General features: G+C 33.0%; 3 protein-coding genes across 9 annotated transcripts; 1 reads left to right on the top strand and 2 right to left on the bottom strand.

Moving 5' to 3' along the window:
• Positions 1-335: 335 nt before the first annotated feature.
• On the bottom strand, positions 336-10,753 carry LOC105319259 (serine/threonine-protein kinase WNK2). Of its 5 annotated transcripts, XM_034443028.2 has the most exons (9): positions 10,595-10,716; positions 8,210-8,254; positions 7,177-7,518; positions 6,453-6,701; positions 5,086-5,154; positions 4,533-4,601; positions 2,734-2,823; positions 2,259-2,399; positions 336-1,769 (listed from the first exon to the last, which is right to left on the bottom strand). In XM_034443028.2, exons 1-9 carry the CDS (start codon positions 10,641-10,643, stop codon positions 1,021-1,023), a joined length of 1,803 nt encoding a protein of 600 aa, XP_034298919.2. In that variant the 5' UTR covers positions 10,644-10,716; the 3' UTR covers positions 336-1,020. The 5 variants fall into 5 exon arrangements, with proteins under 5 accessions (XP_034298919.2, XP_034298922.2, XP_065936019.1 ...); XM_066079947.1 differs by lacking the exon at positions 10,595-10,716 and having other exon boundaries at positions 340-1,769; positions 8,188-8,230; XM_034443029.2 differs by lacking the exon at positions 8,210-8,254 and having other exon boundaries at positions 352-1,769; positions 10,595-10,753.
• Positions 10,754-12,289: 1,536 nt separating this feature from the next.
• Positions 12,290-19,259, bottom strand: LOC105318778 (mitogen-activated protein kinase 7). Of its 3 annotated transcripts, none has more exons than XM_034443025.2 (9): positions 19,178-19,259; positions 17,997-18,569; positions 17,585-17,770; positions 17,259-17,366; positions 16,655-16,866; positions 16,024-16,495; positions 14,999-15,127; positions 13,338-14,559; positions 12,290-12,983 (listed from the first exon to the last, which is right to left on the bottom strand). In XM_034443025.2, exons 2-9 carry the CDS (start codon positions 18,547-18,549, stop codon positions 12,824-12,826), a joined length of 3,042 nt encoding a protein of 1,013 aa, XP_034298916.2. In that variant the 5' UTR covers positions 18,550-18,569; positions 19,178-19,259; the 3' UTR covers positions 12,290-12,823. The 3 variants fall into 3 exon arrangements, with proteins under 3 accessions (XP_034298916.2, XP_034298918.2, XP_034298917.2); XM_034443027.2 differs by lacking the exon at positions 19,178-19,259 and adding an exon at positions 18,946-19,018; XM_034443026.2 differs by lacking the exon at positions 19,178-19,259 and adding an exon at positions 18,832-18,980.
• A 1,085-nt stretch (positions 19,260-20,344) lies between these two features.
• On the top strand, positions 20,345-21,646 carry LOC105318790 (interleukin 17-like protein). The gene is made up of 2 exons (XM_011416071.4): positions 20,345-20,407; positions 20,745-21,646. Exons 1-2 carry the CDS (start codon positions 20,393-20,395, stop codon positions 21,273-21,275), a joined length of 546 nt encoding a protein of 181 aa, XP_011414373.3. The 5' UTR covers positions 20,345-20,392; the 3' UTR covers positions 21,276-21,646.
• Positions 21,647-21,651: the final 5 nt, after the last annotated feature.

Raw genomic sequence — 21,651 nt, forward strand, 5'->3', positions numbered from 1 at the left:
TTTGTAATGACAAAAATAGCGGCCACTATAATAAGAATCAGGAATGGAATGCTGAGTTTGACGTACATTACAGATCCTTATAAATCAAACAAATAATTTCTGGTTCTCCTATCCTCAGTTCGATACATTTGAAAGTTTTGTACTATAGCTGAAGATGATGTTTGTTCTTTATATCGAAAACATAAATTGAAATTGAAAGATGTTTTTACTGTGGTATTCAAGTGTTACAAAGTTGTTATTATATCTACCCAGATAAATTGCAATGGAAATAATCATAATAAAAAGGAGATTTTAGTAAAAAGGCTCATCGGCAATTCGAGACAAAAAACCTCAGCACAAACATATTTTTAATGGATACACAAATTTTCAATAAGCTTACAACATGATAAAGTTAGGAGTAAAATGAGAACAATATTTGGTTACTTCGTATATTTCCTGATGGTAATGGTAATTTAATGCCCAAATTCATGAAGTAATGGTAATGTAATGCATTACTTTACAATGTAATTCGCCCCAAGCCTGATTTCCTCTATCAAATTTGAATCTATGACACAAACTTGCAATTTTCATATTTGTCGAGCATACCTGAGAATTGGAGTTCGTCGTTACGTCATTTGTTTTTCAATATGAGCGAACTTGTTAAAGATAATTTAATATGTTGGGTGGTCAACAAACACCCATTAGATAATTTCAAACTTTAAATTCTTTTAGTTAAAATAATGAATATTTGCTTTTATCTATAGACTAATACAAAGACTCTTCTTCTCGAGGAGGTCAATATAGTCCTAAAATGGTCATGACCGTCCTGTCCTCTTAATGAAATATTACATAAAAAGTGCATTTTTAAATTTTTCTTTACACAATTTTATTCAGGGATCTTTTTAGAAATACCATTTATCACAGAGATTATAAAGGCAAAGGAGAAGATGACACAGGTTTTTCCTGATATTGTTAATGTACAATATATTTTGTCTGAATTCAGAATTACTAATTATTTTCCTTTATTCAAGATAGTAACACTCATATCAGCGTCCGTCTGATTTTTCTGACAGTTGTCGTTCTTCTTATAACACGATTTTCATCTTTGTGACCTGCGCTGGCAGAAAAATCCTTGGATGACTTTGATGAAAAGGCTGAGTTGTCGAAAGAGGCCTCGGCCATAGATATTGGAGCAGGTTTAACAAAATTGGATGTTGCTTCAAAATTCGATCCCTTTTGGTTGTTAAAAGCGAGGTTGTTTTCTATTTCTGCCTGAGCCATTAGATCTTTTGAGTTGAACTGGGGGTCCATATCGGGGGGCCCTAATAATGGACCATTCTGGGGGCCAAAGTCGAGACCGAGGCTTGGGTCAATATTAATATTTATGCTGTCTACATGATCAAACCCATTGCCTCCTCCGATAAGGTGATCACCGGCAGCAAAATTGGAATGGCTCATGGAAAAATCATTCGAAAATAGAGAATTGTCAGCTTGCATATTTGCACCAGAAACAAAACCACTATTCATGCCTAAATCAACTAAAGGGTCGGGGCCCGGTCCAGGGCCAATGTCAACTGCAGGCCCAGGACCTCCTACTAATTGACCTGCTTTCTTGTCTGTGTTTATTCTCATGGCATTAACTCCACCCCCTATTTCAGTAAATTCGTTTCGGATCATGTCGAGTTTATTGGAAGCAGCATTAGCCTCCTTAAAATCCATCAGAACATTTCCTTGGTCGCCCGGGATTGGGGATATAATTCCAATATTTGGAACATCTCCTCGTGTAGGGCCTGTTCAATATATGAATATATAAGTATTTTTTTTGTTAACATACGGCGTAATGGTCGATTTTGATTACATCTATCTTTTTTTTACCACGTCTGTCAATAAATGATTCACTTTAAGTATTAAGATACTAGTGCCCAATTCAAAAACGTTTAATTCCAGAAAAAGTTATGAATCAAGCAATCATTGCTGGAACCATCTTTATTTCTATTTAATCGTAAATAAATACGTAAATATACGTCTGTTTAAAAAGTAGTAATAAATGTCAATATATAATATACATACACCGGTACAGTGTACATGGGGTCCGTTTTTATGTGATAAAGCCGTTGTGATATGATAAATATGAAATCTTAGTCATTTAAACAGTTAATTTTGCAGATTACTTCGATTGTCTTTACCTCTGCTTTTATTCAACATTACATACAAAAACCAATAACATTTTTGTTCATTATAGTTTCAAAATATAGATAAGTAAATGAGATTATACGCACCTTCCGGTGGAATTATCGGTCCTTGGTTTATTTCCGCTATCGGTTCCGGTGGAAGAATTGGTGGGGACACCGGTTCTGGGGGCATTACCGGGACAACCGGATGTGACGTCTGAATCTGTATCACTGGTTCAACATTATCAACTATGACACAAAGTTATATTCATTAAGGATAACGAATTAACGAGTATTGTTACGTATAAAAATGATGAAACGGATGAATAAAAATTACATGGAAATGTTAATTGTTAAAGTTAATATATAGATACTGTTACAAGTATAGTGATTTCTATAACTACAAACTGTTACTATTAGTAACTGACACTAAAACAACGCTATCATTTTTTCACATGTTCAATTATTAATATTAAATTGGAATCATAAAAATGTGATATGCCTCACATTATGAAATCAAAAAGACTGTCGAAAGTATTATCAAAAGACTTCAAAACTACAATGTAGTTTCCTTTTTTATTACCAGGCTGTGGGGGCACACGTTGAAGCACAATTTCAATTCTATTAATTCTGATGGGCGTCTGATCAAGGCCTGTCGTTCTCGGCAAAATCTCTAAAACATGGGCAACACTCTGTAATATAGTTTATCTGAGGTCTTCCAGTGCAAAGTCGTAAACACTATTAGTTTCTACCAGTGCACCCCAAATTTGTGATGGTATCTTTCGGATATCATAATACATGAGCGTCTATTTCAATTGTCATAATAAACATGCATTAATAATATGCATAAGATTATTTTATAGTGGTAATCAAAACTCGACAGATGGACGATGATATTAAACAATATGAGCTGCAATTTTTAACTTTTAACTTTAATAATTTTTTCTATCGTGAAATTGTAGTTTACTTTAAAAAAAATCATGGTTTATAAACTGTTGTAAGTCATATTTTTGTGGGAAAAGCTATCTCAGCCCCGATGGAAAATTTATTCCTTTTTAGAAAAATATTTCCTCTAACAAAATTTAATAATTTAAATCTTAAATCTTATATATTTCCTCTAACAAAATTTAAAATCTAAATCTTATTACAGATTTACTTAACTCATGTGATAATTCTTATGTCTTGGTCATTCATAGCATTTATAGTATAAATTGGCTAAAATCTGACTAAGATTGGTTCAGAAATGAAGAGAATTCACCCAAATGCTTGAATTACAGAATTTTAAAGAAAAGCGTTGGACAAAAGAGAACATCCAAACGATCTAAGAGTCATTTTTACAAAATTTAGAACCAATTGAAACTTGAAAATGGAATAACGTAGAAAGTGGCTTTAGAAACTTTATTGTGTGCTAAAAACACATTGGGTGACAAATACCACAGTGTAATGGAATGCCAAGCAATTTCTTTGGCCTGCACAAAGTGAATGAGGAAAAATACTCAACAAATGTGAACACTTAGATACTGATCTGTTGAAAAAGTTGTACACATTTGTTTTAAAAAAATATTAGCTTGATTTATTTAAGTACTTCTACTCTTCCACACTTGATTTTGTATTTGTACATGATTTAACAATAAAATTCTAAAAAATACAGATCATATTGCTTTAAATACTCCGTTTTAGATATTTCCAAAATAGTCTCATTCTACATGAACAAGAATAAATGTTGTATGACAGACGAGTAAAAAAATACAGTTATTCATATCGGTTGAATATTAAGCTTACCACCATTAACACTTCAATTTGTTGACCCTAATATTAGAATTAAATGCCTTACCTTTTTCCATTATTGGCACTCATGTTAAACAGTTTCTTTTTATAGTATGATAATTATTATTACACAGGCAACTATCTAACTATAAAAAAATATTTTAACGTTATGATTCTGTTATCTGCATGTTAATTGAAATTAAAAAAAAAAGATCGTGCACAAGTTCCCCTAAGAAAAAAAAATTCAAGTTTCCAGTATTCTATTCTCACGAAGAGAATAGTAGCATAACGAATTCATGTTATAAACTCGATCTGTACGTGGGATGTGGGGCAACTTTTCTTTGTATAAATTATGATGAATATTTATACTGAAGAACCATACAAACCAAACTTAATATATGACATTTATTTAAATGCTAAAACCTTGTTAAATACTAGTACTGAGTACTGGTAGAATTATATAACTATTAGTAGCAAATACCTCTATTAACAATAAAAAGAAAGATTACAATTAGTCATGGTAGTGTACATTTGCATAATTAATGCCGTTGAGCTAGTTATTAATAATCAGTTAACAACTAAGCAATCGTCAAAAAACTTGTAAACTACATGTACCTGGAAAGATGGGCTGAGGCATAGGTGGTCTAAAGTCCTTTACAGGTTCTTGGCGATCTATTTGTGGAACTGTTTAAAGATGTTTCATAAAAAAAATCATAAAAATAGCAGTTAAAGAACAGATTAAACCTAAAAAAAATATTTGTTATATTTAGAAATAAAATAATTGTGTTGCTAATGTCCACGATTTGGATTGTGATACTGATGTACTGTAAATGGTCAAATGCCCCGATTTCAAATTATTGTGGGTGATATTTTGTCCTTGATTCTTAAAAAATAGAATTTTACAGCAGTTTTTGTCAGCCTTTTAAATTAAAAGGCAAAAGGTCTAAGGGACGCCGGAATAATCTTTATTTCTTTCTTTTAATTGATTTGTTGTAGAAACTCCTAGCTAAGAAAATTACTAGGGAAAACAGTTCGCCATTTAAGTACATAAATTATATTTAAAACAATGTTAAAGTTTGGAATTGGTTACCTACAAATTAATGATTAATGAGGTTATTTGATACCGTAATATTACTTCATTAGAAATGGTTGTGAAAGCTTAAACTACCTGGTCGGATGGGCTGAGGCATTGGTGGTCTGAAGTCCTGTACAGGTTCTTGGCGATCTACTCTAGGTACTGTTAACAGGTATAACTCATTTATTACCAAAACAGAAGTGAACACATAGAAAAAGGTTTGATTAAATCGTTAATGATGTTACACATGAAAACTTTAAAATTGATAAAAAAAATTATCGATAACGGTTAAAAGATATTTTTAATTAATGAATTTTAAAGTTTTATTTTAACAAAACTTGCAGTGTTTCAGATTTTAATAAAGATTTAGAAATCTAAACAATTTTATTATTATATACAAAATATTTTTTAGTCAAAGATAAATTGCAAATGAATCTAGAAAAATTTGCTGAATCCTACTCTAACTATTTATTCTTCCCTTTTTTCAACTTTCCATTTATGATATTTTCTTTATAAAAAAGGGTGTAAACTTTTTAACATCAGTCCAATTCAGCTAATAAAATCGAAAAAAAAAATATAATTTTGAAAATTTTCAAAGGTAACGATAGCATAAATTTTGTGTTTTGCTAACCATATATTTTTTTTAATTTTAGAATAGACAATACAACGAATTTAAATTTAACCATCAGTAACTTATGTGATCTGAATGAATTTACTATAAAACTTGAGTTAGGAAGATTGTTCCATCTTCAATCTGTTTCCATGGCCACAGATATCCTTGGCAACCAACTATTTCCACCTTTCTACTTTTACATAATATGTCTTACTTAATTTTGTAATCGTATGCAATTCGATGATCTTGCAAACAGTGATCCTTTGATGGCGTTTTTTTCTATAGAAAATTGATATTAATAGACATAATGATTGTGTTTTATCCATCTAAATTGATGACCAAAAAAAATATCATTCCTTTTACCAATACTTAAAAAGAGTCCGGTCTATTCTATTCTATTAAATTCTCTATAATATAAAAATATGTAAACGCATATATTTTGTTTTGTTTTGACTATTGAACGAAATACAAAGTTAAAAAAATGGATTAGTGTTAACAGTTGTAAAATATATTTACAAGCCCGGAAAAGGTTTTCCCAAATTCAAATAAAACTAAAAACTTTGAAAGGGTTTGAAAGAATGGAGACAAACGGTATAATATCAATATTTTAATCAAAATAGAAAACTTCTATAACGTTCATCGTTAAAAGTTTACTCAGATATCTTTTTAATGGAATTCATTGCAGTTTAAAGGTTGCCTAAACAATCCAAAACAATAAAATCATGAGATTAAAACTACATGTATGTGAAAATTTATGAACAAATAGGTTTTGCAAAACATTAACTATACTATGCCTCTACTTAAAATCTGGTAATCATTGACATATTCTAATTTTGTATTAACCTACCTATATTGAATCTTCTCTCAAATGTTCTTGAATCAAATTGAAAGTTATCTCTAAAGAAGTTGTTCTGTCGTTGGACAACAGGTCGTGGGACCTCGGTCCGCCATATTTGCGGGGGTGGGATTTGTGGTTGTGGGGGAGAGGGGGGTAATGGAAGTCGTATTCTCTCAAAACTGTGGATATGCTGAACACTCGGTTCGGGGCGGAAATCTTTGGTCCTATCGATATTTACAACGAATGTTCCGCCATATACTGAAATAGAAAATAAGTGGAAAATAAATCGAATAGAAGCATCAGCTGGTATTAATCGCATTTTATATTTAAAAAAATTGAGTTTGAAACATTGGCAGACTTCCACTTCTAATTACTAACAGAAATGTCATCGCTTTGTTTCTTGAATTATTTTACATAATATGTCTTACTCAATATGTGTAATCTATGCAATATACAAAAAATAAATCCACCATAAAGTCAACTTTTGTTGCGCGACTACAGAAATAACCCATAATCAGGGAATCTATTACGAACAACTGAACGCAAAGTTTGTCTATTTTGAAATCGCGGTCTTCTATCTTATCCGAGCATGCTCCGATCATGTATTTTAGATTACTATTAAGAAAAACTGTAATTATAAAAACTGAAGACTTAAACATTTCCAGGATGGATTTGCCCTTGTATTAAAAAACCCCAATAAGAAAAGAACAAATCTGTAGTGGAGAGAGAGTACCTGGTTTTCCGACTTTTTCAACTGGTTTGAGTGTTTCCGGTTTTTCTATGATTGGTTTAACCGGCACTGGTTCCGGTTTGACTTTAGGTTCCACAGGAATCACAGTCTGGATTGGAGCGGGTCTAATTAGGTCGGTTGCGACAGGGAAAACAGGAGCAGGCATGATGGGTGGATGCCCCCCGAAGAATGGAAAGCCCGGACCTTTGTTCGGATAAAAGACCCTGGTGAATCCATTGGGAAACCTCACTGTCGTCTGGACGTGGATAGGATCCAGTTTAGTGACCGTTGTTTGTGGGAAAGGGATAAATGGAGGCTGAACAAATCCAACTGGAGCATACCCCGCTGTACAGAAGAACAATAGAATGTTAAGGTTTTTTTTAATGTACAAAGATATTCATTTTCACTACTTTAAATAATACTACTTTAATTTATTTTTAAGTGGATTTCTCCCCATCAATTTTTGGTTCAGTTATGTTTTACTCAATTGTTAGTGAAAAAAATACTAAGGTTAACTCGCTTATTTTCTTTCTGCAATTTTTTGAACCTATATACCTCCATATTCCTCAATCAACCTCACCTGTAAAAACTGTCATTAATAATTTTTTTCTTCCGGAAATTACTAAGTGAATTAGCTTGTTTGTTTTTATTGATAGAAGTTTTTATTTTTCAGAAAGATTCCTGTAATATAACTAATACTTTTGGTAAACACTGTATACACAAATATATGTATTAGTACAACAATACATGTACACTTAAAATTGTTTGAGATATAAAATAATATGTGATAAAAACATTTTAATCATGCAGACTACTTATTGCCCTGCTACTAATACAATATCATTTACATTCAGTCTGTACAATAATACTGTAATTTTACACATATTACGCGTACACCATATAATTGAAAAACTACTAAAAACTACCGCAAAAGCATAGACTTTTTTGTTCTATCCGAATGGCTGATTATTAATTAATAACCGATTCTAGGCATTTCTATCAAAGTAAACCTACTGTAGGAAAACATGTCACATACGATAAGGATTTTTTCTCTTTCTTACACCTTTTCCATAACCAAGTACTGAAAGAAAGAAAAACGGAAATTTTCTTTAAAAGCACAGAGTAGCTGATATTACCTAGCTGATTTTTTTCCTTACATTTCTGCATATGATGTTCCTTACATACATGTACATATGGTGTTCCTGGTCAAACCCAGCCACGGGCACTTAACATTGTATATTTTTCTTATTATAAAAAATACATACCGTCTACCTAATAATACAGACTTGTGTATTATAAGTGAATGGGAATATATTTTTTGATTTACTATGAGAAAAATAGATATTACGTCATGTGTCTGTGAACCCAACCCCTCGTTAGGATTACAAAAACGAATTATAACGAGGATCAACATGACCATTTACTTGTCTATTTTTTTCTTCATATATCAATGTTTACATCTATTTAATGTTCTACCTTTGACGAATCTTATTAGTTTCAAGAAGATGAACACTGAGTAGGAGAAAATTCGGGTGACGATGAATGTGCCCCCCCCCTTTCTGAAAATTCACGGTAGTTTTTTTTTTTTTTTTTTTTTTTTTTTGTTCTTTGATAGGACAAAATCGATCAAATCGAGCAAATGGCATTGCAATATATCGCAAAAGAGGCCTGAAATAAATATCGTGGGAAAATCATTACAAGTCTAGTTCCCCTCACCTCAAAAAGTGTGACCTGTATGTACCGTGAAAATGGGCTTTCGGCAAATGAAGAAGTTTGTTTAATAACTATTTTTGGAGGTGGCGTTTTTTAATGACGAAAAGGCTTACGTCGCACATCTAAAATATAATTACACGTTTTATAAATCCAACCAAAAATAACCAAATATCTTTATTAAGAATCGAGCTTTTATTTTAAAATGGATAGGTGTTTTTATTATACGTCACACGTGTACCAATAAAACAGCAGACAACGCGGACGTTTATTTTTTTATATTGCACAAAGGATTTAAATATATGAAAATTTCACACATTTTATAAAAACATCCTTCTACGTACGAGGTATTCAGAGTGATGGGAAATTAAATGTAATTTAAAAATATATAGTAATTGTATATTTTTCCTTTAAGAATTGTAATTTTAAATAAGCTTAAACCAGGGTTTAAATTATAATCATTTAAGCTTAAGAATTTTTCTTATCTAAACCCGCGCCCCAAAACGTAAAAAAATATGATAATTTTTCTTCCATATACATAGTAAAAAAAAAATGAAACTTAGGAAGGAAATGTAGAAAGGAATGACATATAATTTTTTTGTTCTAAGAAACAGGAATTTTAAGAGTATTGTAAATAAAAAATGAATTGAAGTCTATGACATTTGCATTTGGTGTCCATTTATGTTTAGTTTTTTTTTTTTTCATAACATTAATCATTTTTACCATACACTCAAATAAATCCGAGTTCAACTAATTTTACCCGTAGAGCATAATCATGATACAATTAACTATACAAATTGATAACTATATCTGAAAAATTCAGGCCGTTCATAACTGATAAATTTGTGTTTTATCAAATCATTATGCAATTCAATGCATCGTTTTGATTCAGCTATGAGATGTGTCTCTTTGTTCTACAAAATCAGCACTTTACAGTCCCGAATAATTACTTTTGTGGTGAAACTGAATACAGCCACTATTTGTTAATCTAATTGCCAAACGTTATACTTGATGCACGATTCAAAGTTTGGTCAACAATCAGTATTGACATCTCAAGTCATAAAACGGACACTGGGCCGTCAGAGCCGTTCCGCCTCAACGACTCTTCGTTACAGATTTATGTCCAATATTGTACGAAAATAATCACCCTCGTATGGCTGATTTCTGATAAATATTGCCAAATCATATCATATGGCGATGATGATTTATGCACGAGGAAGATAAATCAAAAGGCAGCACATTCCCCCACTGAATACTCCAGCTAAATTCCCGTCTAAATATTCAGTCGAATTGACGAAAAAAAAAAAATCCACTCCATCAAGAGAACTACACGTTACGTAGTTGTTTTAGTGACTATAACCAGATATTTAAAAAAACCAAAAAAACATTGTCCGGAAATTGTGTATAACTATTTTTGTTTAAAAAAAAAAAGAGAGACAAAAGCAGGTTCATGAGACAAACGTATTTGTCAATTTGTTTCTTAAAAAAATGAATTTTAAAATTTAAATCAAAATATATTTTTAAAGCCAACAACAAAATAGCATACAATTTTGATATCCTCTCTTAATAAATCATGTGTATATACTGAAAAAGAAATATGAAAATCGCATCGAGATTATTATAATATCGTATCGTTTTTGCCTAACTCTTTACAATACAGTGTATATCTAAATTATAAAACAGTTGGAAATAAATGTACCATATACTTTACCATTAGTGAATCCCAGAAACAACAACACTAAAGGCACTACGGCCCTCATCCTGAGAGAGTTCTGCCGAGTGGTACCGCTTACCAACAGAGTAACCACCAAAGGGGCAGCGTTAATGTACTGTCAGGACAACGCAGAGCGTGAATGTCATCTACAGCGGTGTCAGATTTATAGGAGCGCGGTCAGTTAATCATCCACTCACTTATTCATACTTATATGCTTAACGTATAACATACTCTTAGTGCTCCATATCCAATTTTTGTGATAGAATAAAATCTCAATGATTTCCGTAACGGTTTTCAAACTGTCAAATTTCTTAAAATGGGTTTTATATAGACTGGTCAACAACCTGTTAATTTGGAGTAATACAGGGTTTTCCCTTTGTCCCCCTTTTCTTTATGCTTATTTGATAACTCATTGTAAAGCTTTTCGTATAACATAAAGAGGAACCATACACATATCATCGATTCGATATTTCTCTTGTTTTATACGCTTTTTTCTTTATTTTTTACTTTGACGTCTCTTGGTACTAATAACCACAAATCGTTGTCTACACATGCGGTTTTCTCAAACCGTGGAGAAGAACAGACTATCATAATAATAATGTAGTTTAAACATGACAGACGAACTAAGCTTAAATGGGGAAAAAGATCAGAAATGTACAAACGAATGAACTCTAAATAAAGTTCATTCTTAAAGATTACTTTATTACCCATGTTTTGTTATGGTGTGGCTTTTAAACAGTAAGGCAACATAAAACTTCATCAATACGAGTTTTTAAATAGAGCTATGAATTACCGATTAAACGTCTTTTCCAGCAATGAAAAAGAGTAATTAGATGGTTATCATACAGTAACACAACAGTATGTGCACCAATTAACAGATTTTTGCGTTTCCTACGTAAGAATTATAAACATCAGCATTTTATTGATAATGAAAGATCTGTGTGCTACTGCACCTAGTATGGCTGTGCACCAGCGGTTTGTTTCTAACCGTATGACACAGTAATAACAAATCAAACCAATTCAATTTTTTTTCAAAGAACATGAAAACCACAAGTAGTAAAAGAAAGTCATGTATTAAAAATAATTGCACGTACGGTAATCCATGTAATCATAATATGGGGGATAAATATGTAATAAATGTATCTAAACACACGAAACTTGTCATACGAAAATAAAGTTTTTGTTTCTAAAAAGAATCAAACATGCAAGGTTGATTTTGGAATCGCCTTTCACTAATACATGTAGAACAGAATATCTAATCAAATACAAGTACATTAAAAGATACCTATTAAATAAATATAACAAACACATGTTAAAAGTTTTCATTATTTTTGTTTTAATTTTTCTTGTACTAGTATTATGCTTTAGACACTCAAAATTGTAGCTGACACTTGGTAATTCAGGCTGACATTTGGTAACAAATGATTTATTTCCTATTAAAAAACTTAATAAATTCTACATATCATTTCCTCATTGTTTATGCAGGTTTTAAAAACATCTAAATCGCTGTATGCTCAAGAATTGACACATATTGTGTGCAATATTCCATGTGTCATTATCATGTATCGTTAACTTAAGCTGGCAGATAACTCATACAATGTAAATCTATCTACTGCAATGCAAAGTTCTGTCTCTATGAGCTAAGTACAAAAGTAACAATCAGTATATCCACTACCAATTCCATTGTATGTGGAGAGAGAGAGAGAGAGAGAGAGAGAGAGAGAGAGAGAGAGAGAGCATGCATTAGCATTTAAACAAACAAAACAAACTAGAATTGTCTAGGAAAGACTAATATTTCACACATGGAATATTTAGGACAGGCGATATATCAATGATAAGACCTTGGTGAATAACATCAGATAAGTCTTATGGCATTCCTTAAGGTCACAGGCAACATCTGTTCAAAGTTTAAGCCTCTGATATTTCTTTTTGTTACATTTATGGCCAAGAAATGAATGTTGAATGGACACATGGTTAGAAACATGAACAGATGAAAGATGGAAAAATCTATTCTAATAAACCCACCAACATTGTTTGATGGCTGTATCATAAAGTCTGTCTTCTATATCTAACACTCAAAAATAAAACATTTATATTTTTAACAATTTCATAATGTTTTGGTTCCTGCCAACAGCTAATAGATAAAAACAACACACAAACAATATGAGCCAGCATCAGAAGCATGTGTTGCTGACACCTGTAATCTACTACAGACAATGCTGGAGATCAGGACTGGTACAGAGACAGGTCATTGTAGGAGAGAGACATGGGGGACTGTAGTCCTAGCTCCTGTTCCAGGGCCTCCATGTCAATGTTGAGGGACCCGGTGACCTCCATCCAGTCGGTCAGCAGGGAGGAGGAGAGGGGTGACTGCTGTTGGGGCAGGCTGAAATAGAGGAAGATGTGACAGGTATTGACAGCTGCTGAAACAGAGGCACCACAGGTTCATTTCTTTCGAAAATTTTATGTAGAGACTGGTTTGGATATTTTGTGTTGAAATCCATGATAAAAATATTTGCATAGGTAAAATTTTTAAAATATGAAAATACATGCAGTTATATATGATATTGTAGCATGTAAGAGTAAACAAAATAGCCCATACATGAATGAATGTCTAATAAAATTCTTTCTACTTATTTATTTACATGTTTGCATCTGAATAATTTATCCGTACATATAAAGTTTTCAAGATTTATTTCAAATGTTTCAGTAATACTTGTACATGATCAAACATTTTTACCTGGAACTGTCATCCATCAAAGAATCTAGATCCATGCCCACACCATAACCAGCACCTGTTCCCCTTGGAGTCAAGGGCAACATTGGATGAAAATTGTCTCCAACTTGAGTACTTGAAAACTGCTCTGCTAAAACTGATATCTGGTCCTGCGCTAGCTGACTTGTATCAATTGTGACTCTTGGATAAGAATTTGGTTGTCTTGGTTGTGTTTGGTATCGTGCATCAAAGAAAGACTGCGGGTTGGGAGACGCACCAGTTGCTTGCACATTTCGCGTAAAAGGGATGGCTGCAATATTTCCAAATTGCGGTGGAGTTGAATATTCTTGAGGCGTCTGTGAGATCACATTTGACATTGCATTTTCGGTCTGGAAAGGTGAAGAAAATGACCGGGTCTGGCCACTAGTTAGAGCAAAAGGATTTGTAGCACTGACATCAAACTGTGGGTTCATCTGTTGAGCAATTCCAACTGGCTGCGAAGGGAGTTGGTGACTTGGTAAAACACTGGCATCTGAAAAGTTGGTCATCCTAGGATTTTGAGCATCACAACTTGAATTGGAGTCTTGGTTATAAGGATCAGGTGAGCCATGAGACTGATAGCTTTCTGGGGAGCTATTGTTGCTGTAGTCTCTTTGAGGTGAATCTTGAGTAGAAAACCCAGACTGGTGAAAGTCTTGAAAACTTGAGGATGCCTCTGATCTGTTCAATCCCATATCAGCTGTGCTGGCTGTCTGTGAAGGACTAGAACTAACAACAGTATTAGACAAATCTTGAAAATTAGGATTTAGTCCCATCATTTTCATTCCATCCATGTTGATTGTTGAAAGACTAGAATTTGAAGTTACTGCTTCATTTGTTGCTGCAGTCTGAGGAACAGTGGTAACGGTGGTATCTTTTGACAGTGAATTCCTTGCTTGCAATTTCTGTTGTAGCATATGCATTGTGTCAACATTGATTAAAGATTTCCCAGAACTGTTTGACTGTTGACTGGAATTTCCTGTGGCCTCCGAGGCTTGGAATGACTTGAGTTGTGAGGGATTTTGAATCCCCTGGGTTGCCTGTGGCACAGAGTTGCTCTGTGCTGAGCTAGCACTTGGACCAGGACTGGTCTGCAGTGAATTTGTTTCTACTTTTGGAGCCAAAGGTGGGTTGACTTTCTGCATTTTGGCCCACCTCTGAAGAAGTTCCCTATCTTCATCAGTTAAAAGTTGATCTGGCTTTTGTTCTGTTGGGACAAATAAACATCACTATGAGGAAAGAACCAAAGAGATTCAACTATTAAAATGGAATAAAAAATGAACCAAAAACAGAAATATAAAAAATCTTGTGACACAGATACATGTATCTACCTATATGTTAACATTTTGTATGTATAATTTTAACTCATAGAAACAAAGTTGAATCAGTTCACACTTTTTATAAACAGCTTTGCAGTAAACTGCTCAAACCTTCATGTACTGCAGTTAATGACTGCATACTTTCAGTAGCTATCACATTAGTTCCTAACATATTCCTAAACTTGTAAACTTTTGAACTGAATTAGCTTGGCAATTGTTATGGTTACTGTTATAATAATACAATACACATAAAACAATTTGTAACTACTATTACATGCATTCATTTTTCATCACACTAAGTTCTTGGTTAAAAAAAAATGTTTGTACCTTTCTTCTCTTTTTTCTTCATTCTCTCCAATGCCTTTTCCTTCTTTTTGCGCCTCTTTTCCTCTCTCTCTTTCTGTCGCTGGGCTGCAGTGACTGGTTTAGGTTTATCATCAACTTCAGTTGATGAATCTTGCCAAAAAAATATACAAAACAAAAAAATAAAAAAAATCCAGAATGCATTTCACATTTACATACCCATTCACAACCTATTAATATTGTCTCATACTGTGGAATCATTAGAATTCAAGGCGGCTCAATTGTGATGGTATTCATGGGTAGCCCTCCGACATAAAGGACTATATATGGTATGGGCCCCTAAAAGGAATATCATTATTTTACTGTAATTCTTTGTTTTCTTTGTACAGATATATATGTGATGTTTAAACTTAATGTTCATTTTGATTCAAGTGCCCACAATTTAGAAATACGGCATTGTAAAGACAACCTTTTCCCGCCATTTTTGCATTTTAGCATAAAAAAGCTTGTTTTTAAGCAGTTTTTCTTTCAGGAAACATAGAGCGCATGCTTGAACAACAAAATAATTTAATCAGAGATGTATCTAGCCAAGTCTAATAAGTCCTGGTTCAAGCATGTGCTCTATATTTCCCATTCGTAAAAAGATAAGAAAAATGTCAATTTTCGACTAATTTTGATTGAATTATAGTAAAAGCGTCACTTCTGACGTCTTATACTGCAAGTGAGTGCAAATAAATCAAACAAATATGTGAAAAAATATATTTTATATCAACTCTTCAAAATTATAACATAACATTTTATTGTACCCGAAACACTTTAAAAAATGGTGAATTATGGGGGCCAAATTTAACTCTTATCATATATAGTTGTTTATATCCTCGGTGAAAACAAATTTAGAAAGAGTTATCCATGAAATTACATCCCCAAGAATACCAGTAAGCAAAAAACCCACAATCCACGAAAAATTGCCCCCCCCCTCCCCACAAATTTAAACGATTCCACAGTATTTCTCATTAATATTTACAAGTAAGCAAGATAAAACCTGTTACCACTTCTTTTCCTGAAATTTGAATTGAGTAGAGCTGCTTTAATGAGAGCCTTTGTATCTGAGGAGATTGTCTTTGTCTCATGATGCTCCTCCTTTGAACCTTGCTCCAATTTTTTGGACTCCTGATCACTGCCTTCCTGTTCGTCTGCTTTGACCTGGGACTTGGCACTGAACATTTCAACATCAGCTGCAGATACTTCTATCTGCTTGGTATCCACTGCAACACCAGCTGGCTTGATGTCTGGTTTCAAAAAGTCCCCTTTAATTTCACTGGGTGGGAAAAGCTGAATGTCTTTGAAATCCTTGGTCAGTCCTGGTGTAGATACTTCTTGCTTTGGGTCTGTCTTCTTATCCGCTGGATCTTTTGGGACAGGTTTCAAACATGCACTTAAACTCAGCGACGGGGCTCTTGGCTTATGGTAGCCCATTATCTCTTTATAAATTTGCTCTCTTAGAACTTCCGTGGTCAATTTCTAAAAAAAAGTTGTTGACTATAGATTAACCATTACCGGTATATCCCAGAAGTAGAATTTCTTGTTTAAACTTAATAAGACTACATGCTTTAGTGTTGCTACCATGAAAAAACATCTGTATCAAATATATGTCATAAAGACAATATAAACATAACAAACCTGTTTTTCAAAGTCAAAGTTAAAGGTAGGAACACAGATGGGTTCATCGTCTGGATCATGGTACTTGTTGAGATATGGGTGGCTGAGTGCATCAGTAACCGAGACTCTTTTCCTTGGGTCCAAGATAAGCATCTTACTCAAAAGACTCAGCGCTTTCTTGCTAGCTTTGGGAAACAGCGATGACCAGGCTAATGGCTCCTTGTTCCCAAGTTCTGGAAAGATAATTGCATGAATGAGATAGTTTAATGGAAATTTCAGCTGTCCCCTTTTTTAACATGATAAAATAATAAATGAGAGATGTCTGCTGGTCATATAATAGTTATGAAAAGTTTATGGTTGTTTTAGAATATTCTTTTCATTGTCCCACCACAAGGCTTTAACCTGACCCATAAGTCAACTCATAGATGCTCAAAACTTTAGTACAGAGTATATGTTTCCTTGTTTGGTTTAAATGTGCACTAAATTTTCCTTAAAATTTTCATGAGTAGCAAAGAATATCTTGAAAGAATAATTGTAATTTGATTGCATGTTCTAGCATTAGAACTCATAGTCTTTAAAATCTCTACCTTCTTATTAATGACTATGGTTAGCATGTGCAACTTACGTATAATGAATTTTTTGATGAGGTCAGACTGGCAGAGATCTAACAAATCCTGTTCAGGAGATCCAAGTACTCCGATGATCAATTTAAGCTGATTAATGTAGTCTTTGCCTGTTAATTGAAAACCATTAAAAACTAATTTTAAAAATCATATGAATTCAAAATACACAAACTGATAAAGTTCTGTCGTTATCATTCAAACTCATAAAACATTAATTGATAAAGGGAAGATGGGGATTGAAAAAATGGGTCCTTCAAACATTTAAACAAAGCTGGTGACAGTTTTCTGTATTGTCATGTATTTGGCAATTTGTGTCAGGCATCATTACCTGGGAATAAATGCTTCCTTCCCAGCATTTCCGCAAATATACAGCCTACTGACCACATGTCAACTGCTGTACCATACTCAATTAAGGCAAACATAATTTCTGGAGCCCTATACCATCTTGTGGCCACATATTGAGTCATGAAGGCATTCTGTTCTTCTGAAGACATGTTTACCCCTCGTGCCATTCCTACAAAATAATGTTTACAAATATGAATAGCCTTGATTTTTGGACTTTAGTGGTTTCCTGCTACACATACATTTTTACATGCATTTAATATTTAATACTTACTACATATTGTAGCAAAGTTTGACAAATCCATAAAAATGGATAGGAGGAAGTAAACTATTGATCATTAATGAGTACAAGTATGTACAAATGCCATGCAAACATTAAATAAAACTTTTCTACATACCAAAATCCCCTATCCTGAGCTGACAGTCCTCATTTACCAGTAAGTTGCTTGGCTTCAGATCTCGGTGGATGACATTGGCTGAGTGAATGTATTTTAGTCCCCTCAGCAACTGGTATAAGAAGTATCGGACATGTTCCTCAGTCAGCTCTTGTTTGGAGTATATAATCTTATGAAGATCACTTTCCATTAAATCAAACACAACATACACATCTCTGAATTTGTCAATGGTTTCTTTAGGTTTTAAAATGTCTCTAATGGAAATAATGTTATCGTGTTTGAAATGTTTTAAAATTTTTATTTCTCTGTATGTTCTGGTAGCTATTCTTTTGTCATCAAAGATATAGGGAATCTTTTTAATGGCCACTCGATCTTTGCTTTTCCCATGGACGGCAGAGCAAACAACTCCGTATGCACCAATCCCAATATTGTCTAAAGGAATGTAGTCTGTTCCACTTAAATCAAACTTAACTTCATACGCTTTCATCATCAAGCTTTTCCTCATGTCTTCTTTAGACATGTTGGATCTAAATCCTAATATTTTCTCCTTTTCCATGTTGGGCTTCTAAATCAAGTCTGTAACAGAAATGTTGAGAAATAACTTGAGCATCAAATCATTTAATCAGACTTAAAATTGTTGGTTTTTATTTAGTTGGAAAGGGTTTTAAAATCATGTGTTTAACTACCAGATTACCAAAACCCAACTGCGATTACCACATAAAAGTGACAACATTTCGATTAAGAATAAGTAAAAGAAACAGTTGATAATGCAATTCAATTGCATCTAGCTGGAGTAATCACCAATACATAGAGAAATTTGCATGCATACTACCCTCACCCTGCAAGTAATAATTTGTCCCTTATCACTGTGTCCCTTATAATTAATCATTATCAGATTATCTTAACAAACGACTTCAAATATGGAAAGAGGATGAAATAGTGGGTCACATACACACGCTTAAAGCACCAGTTTACTACAGTCTGATAAAACAACGGTCAGGCAAAATAATTTTATAGATGGAGAAATGTTCTAAATTTAGATAAAGTATATTTAGATTATGTGTCATCTGCTTGTTAACGAGTGAAAAAGTTCTACGTTTCGATGAGAATTCTCATAATTTATCTTTACATTCTAAAAATTGAATTTGATAATAAGTTTGACAAGGAAAAAACAATATTTTTACCAGCAACTTCAGCAAGCTAATGAAGCTTTTTTGAAGGTAGTTGGTTGTCATTTTTGTAGATAGTTCATGTTCGAAACTATTCGGATAGGCAAAATTAGTTAACTAGTACTTATAATGGGTCTTGGTCTGTAATTTCAAGTATCGATATAAGAATAAGATCCGTGAAAACACTCAAGATAATTATTCTTTTTTTTTTCTTTTCTGTGTCAGGGACTGGTGATTTAAAAAATGTATTTGGATGGTTGTGGCAATTTATAGACTCAGGCCCGAGGGACATAAATACTAGATATACGTCCCTGATAGACTACTGATTGGTACATATATGTACATCTCCTCTGTATAATTTAAAGACATACATGTATAGGAAAACATTAATGATTTAAAGCTAAAATACACGGATTTTTAATTTACTAAATGATCATAGTTTTAATCATGGTAATTTAAAACTTAACAGATCTTACATGGCTAGATGAGTTGTACGTATGAAGTTGATTAATTAACATAAGTTTTTTTATGAATGCAACAGTAACATGATTTTTCAGAGATAGGGTTAAATAAATCAAGATGTACAGTTTTGATCATATGTACATGTATGTATTTCATTTGTTATTCGGACTCTTCACGATCATATTCGCTCTAATCAATCAAACTTGCATGGGTACTTTCCTACCAAAAGGGCTAAACCTCTTCCTACATGTGACATTTTAAATACGCTAGAAAAATTTGATTTTTCTGTTCCTTAACTGACGAAATTACCTGGTCGGTTTGATTCAGTGTATTCTTTCAACTTGATCATGTATGTATACATTTTGCATATGCGGAACACTATTTTGGATAGATTACATTACACAACTTTTAGCGCATTTAAGATATAGGAAGAGGTAGTCTTTTAGCCAGGGAAGTACTCGAGTGTCTTTCGAAATATTGATTAGAGCAAATATTATCGTGACGTTTTCGATAAAGAAACCCAAAGCGATTGTTATTTGATTATTCTTACTTCCCAGTGTCTTTTTAAAACGTATTTTCCATTGTATACTGAGAAAGGGTGACTAAAATTAAGGCAGGGAAATCAATTCATCTGACCTTTCCGCGTAGAGATACTATGAACCAATAAAATAACGCACAAGGAAAAAAAATATAAATAGATGAATATCCATGAGTATATATATAAATTGTTAGATAGTGTACAATGGTTTGAAACTAGAAGAAAAAACGATGTTGAGAATTTGCGTAAGTTTAATTGTCTAACGCTGGGTGCATTTATTAAGAATGAAATTTTTGCTAATTCTTAGTAATATTATAAATGAGTGTGCGCCATTACAAAAATAACCCTGTAAGACTTGATAAAAAGTAACGGTAATGGCTCGACAGTATTTAGAACTCGGTAAATAAATTTTGAGTTTAGATTTATAGAATATCTAGTATGTTTATAAACTTTTTTTTTTTTTTTTTAGATTATTTGTGTTTTCTCTAACATAGTCGGAATTAATAGCTTTAGATTGCTTTAAGTTCTTAATCCAAGTACATAAGGTATATAATATGTATAATTTTTTTTAATATTTTTCAGATTCTGGTACACATGTTTATTTTCCTGATACCTTGCGACGCAATGTATATAACTAGTTCTTGCAAGGAGATTTCAAACTGGAAAATAAAACAACAACTTGGATATAATCCACGAGAATCGGACATGTCCTTCCACATTATTCCACAGTTTAAAAAGATGCAGCGGAGCTCCATCAGTGACAAATCACACGAGCAATTTACCAGACTGTTTGGCAACAGCACGTGCCCTTCCGAGTTGAACACCAGTGCGTTTCCCGTGATGTTCCGGTCCAGCTGTCCATGGTACATCGAACTCTCCGTGGATAAGACAAGAATCCCCGTAACAATGGCGAAAGCACGATGCAGGTGTAAGGACTGTCAGACGAAGACCCGCCCACATCCGGACTTCTCCTGTGCAGCAGTGAAGACTTACCGGAGAGTGTTGAGGGAAATTCCGAATCAATGTGACAATGAAGGTTTTAAGATGTACACCTCGGATGTGGAAGAAGTGCCCGTAGCATGCACTTGTGTGGCAACAAGAACACGGATTTAATTTTTAAAAATTTTGAAAGAGGCTTAGACCATGCTTCGACAGATCAACTATAGCTAAATAATAATAATTATTTTTTTTTAACGTTTTTTTGTTGTTGTAAATCTTTTAAAACTTTACTGAATACAAATTCTTTATATATCCGTAAATCGTAACTTCATTGGCGTGATAATGTTTTGCTACATTATTTAATAAAACATGAGATAATGAATTTTTTTTAGTTTTGAAAACAAATGTGTTTCTTTTTATTCTTAAGTTAGCTTAATTATGATTGATTGATTGATTTGTTCCAGGATAAATGTGTAGCACTAAATACATATAAAATGCACATCCTTGGTTGATTTAATATTCAAATAAAAATATATTTAAATTCACTATA

Source organism: Magallana gigas, chromosome 3, assembly GCF_963853765.1.
Source record: "Magallana gigas chromosome 3, xbMagGiga1.1, whole genome shotgun sequence".
Taxonomy (NCBI): domain Eukaryota; kingdom Metazoa; phylum Mollusca; class Bivalvia; order Ostreida; family Ostreidae; genus Magallana; species Magallana gigas.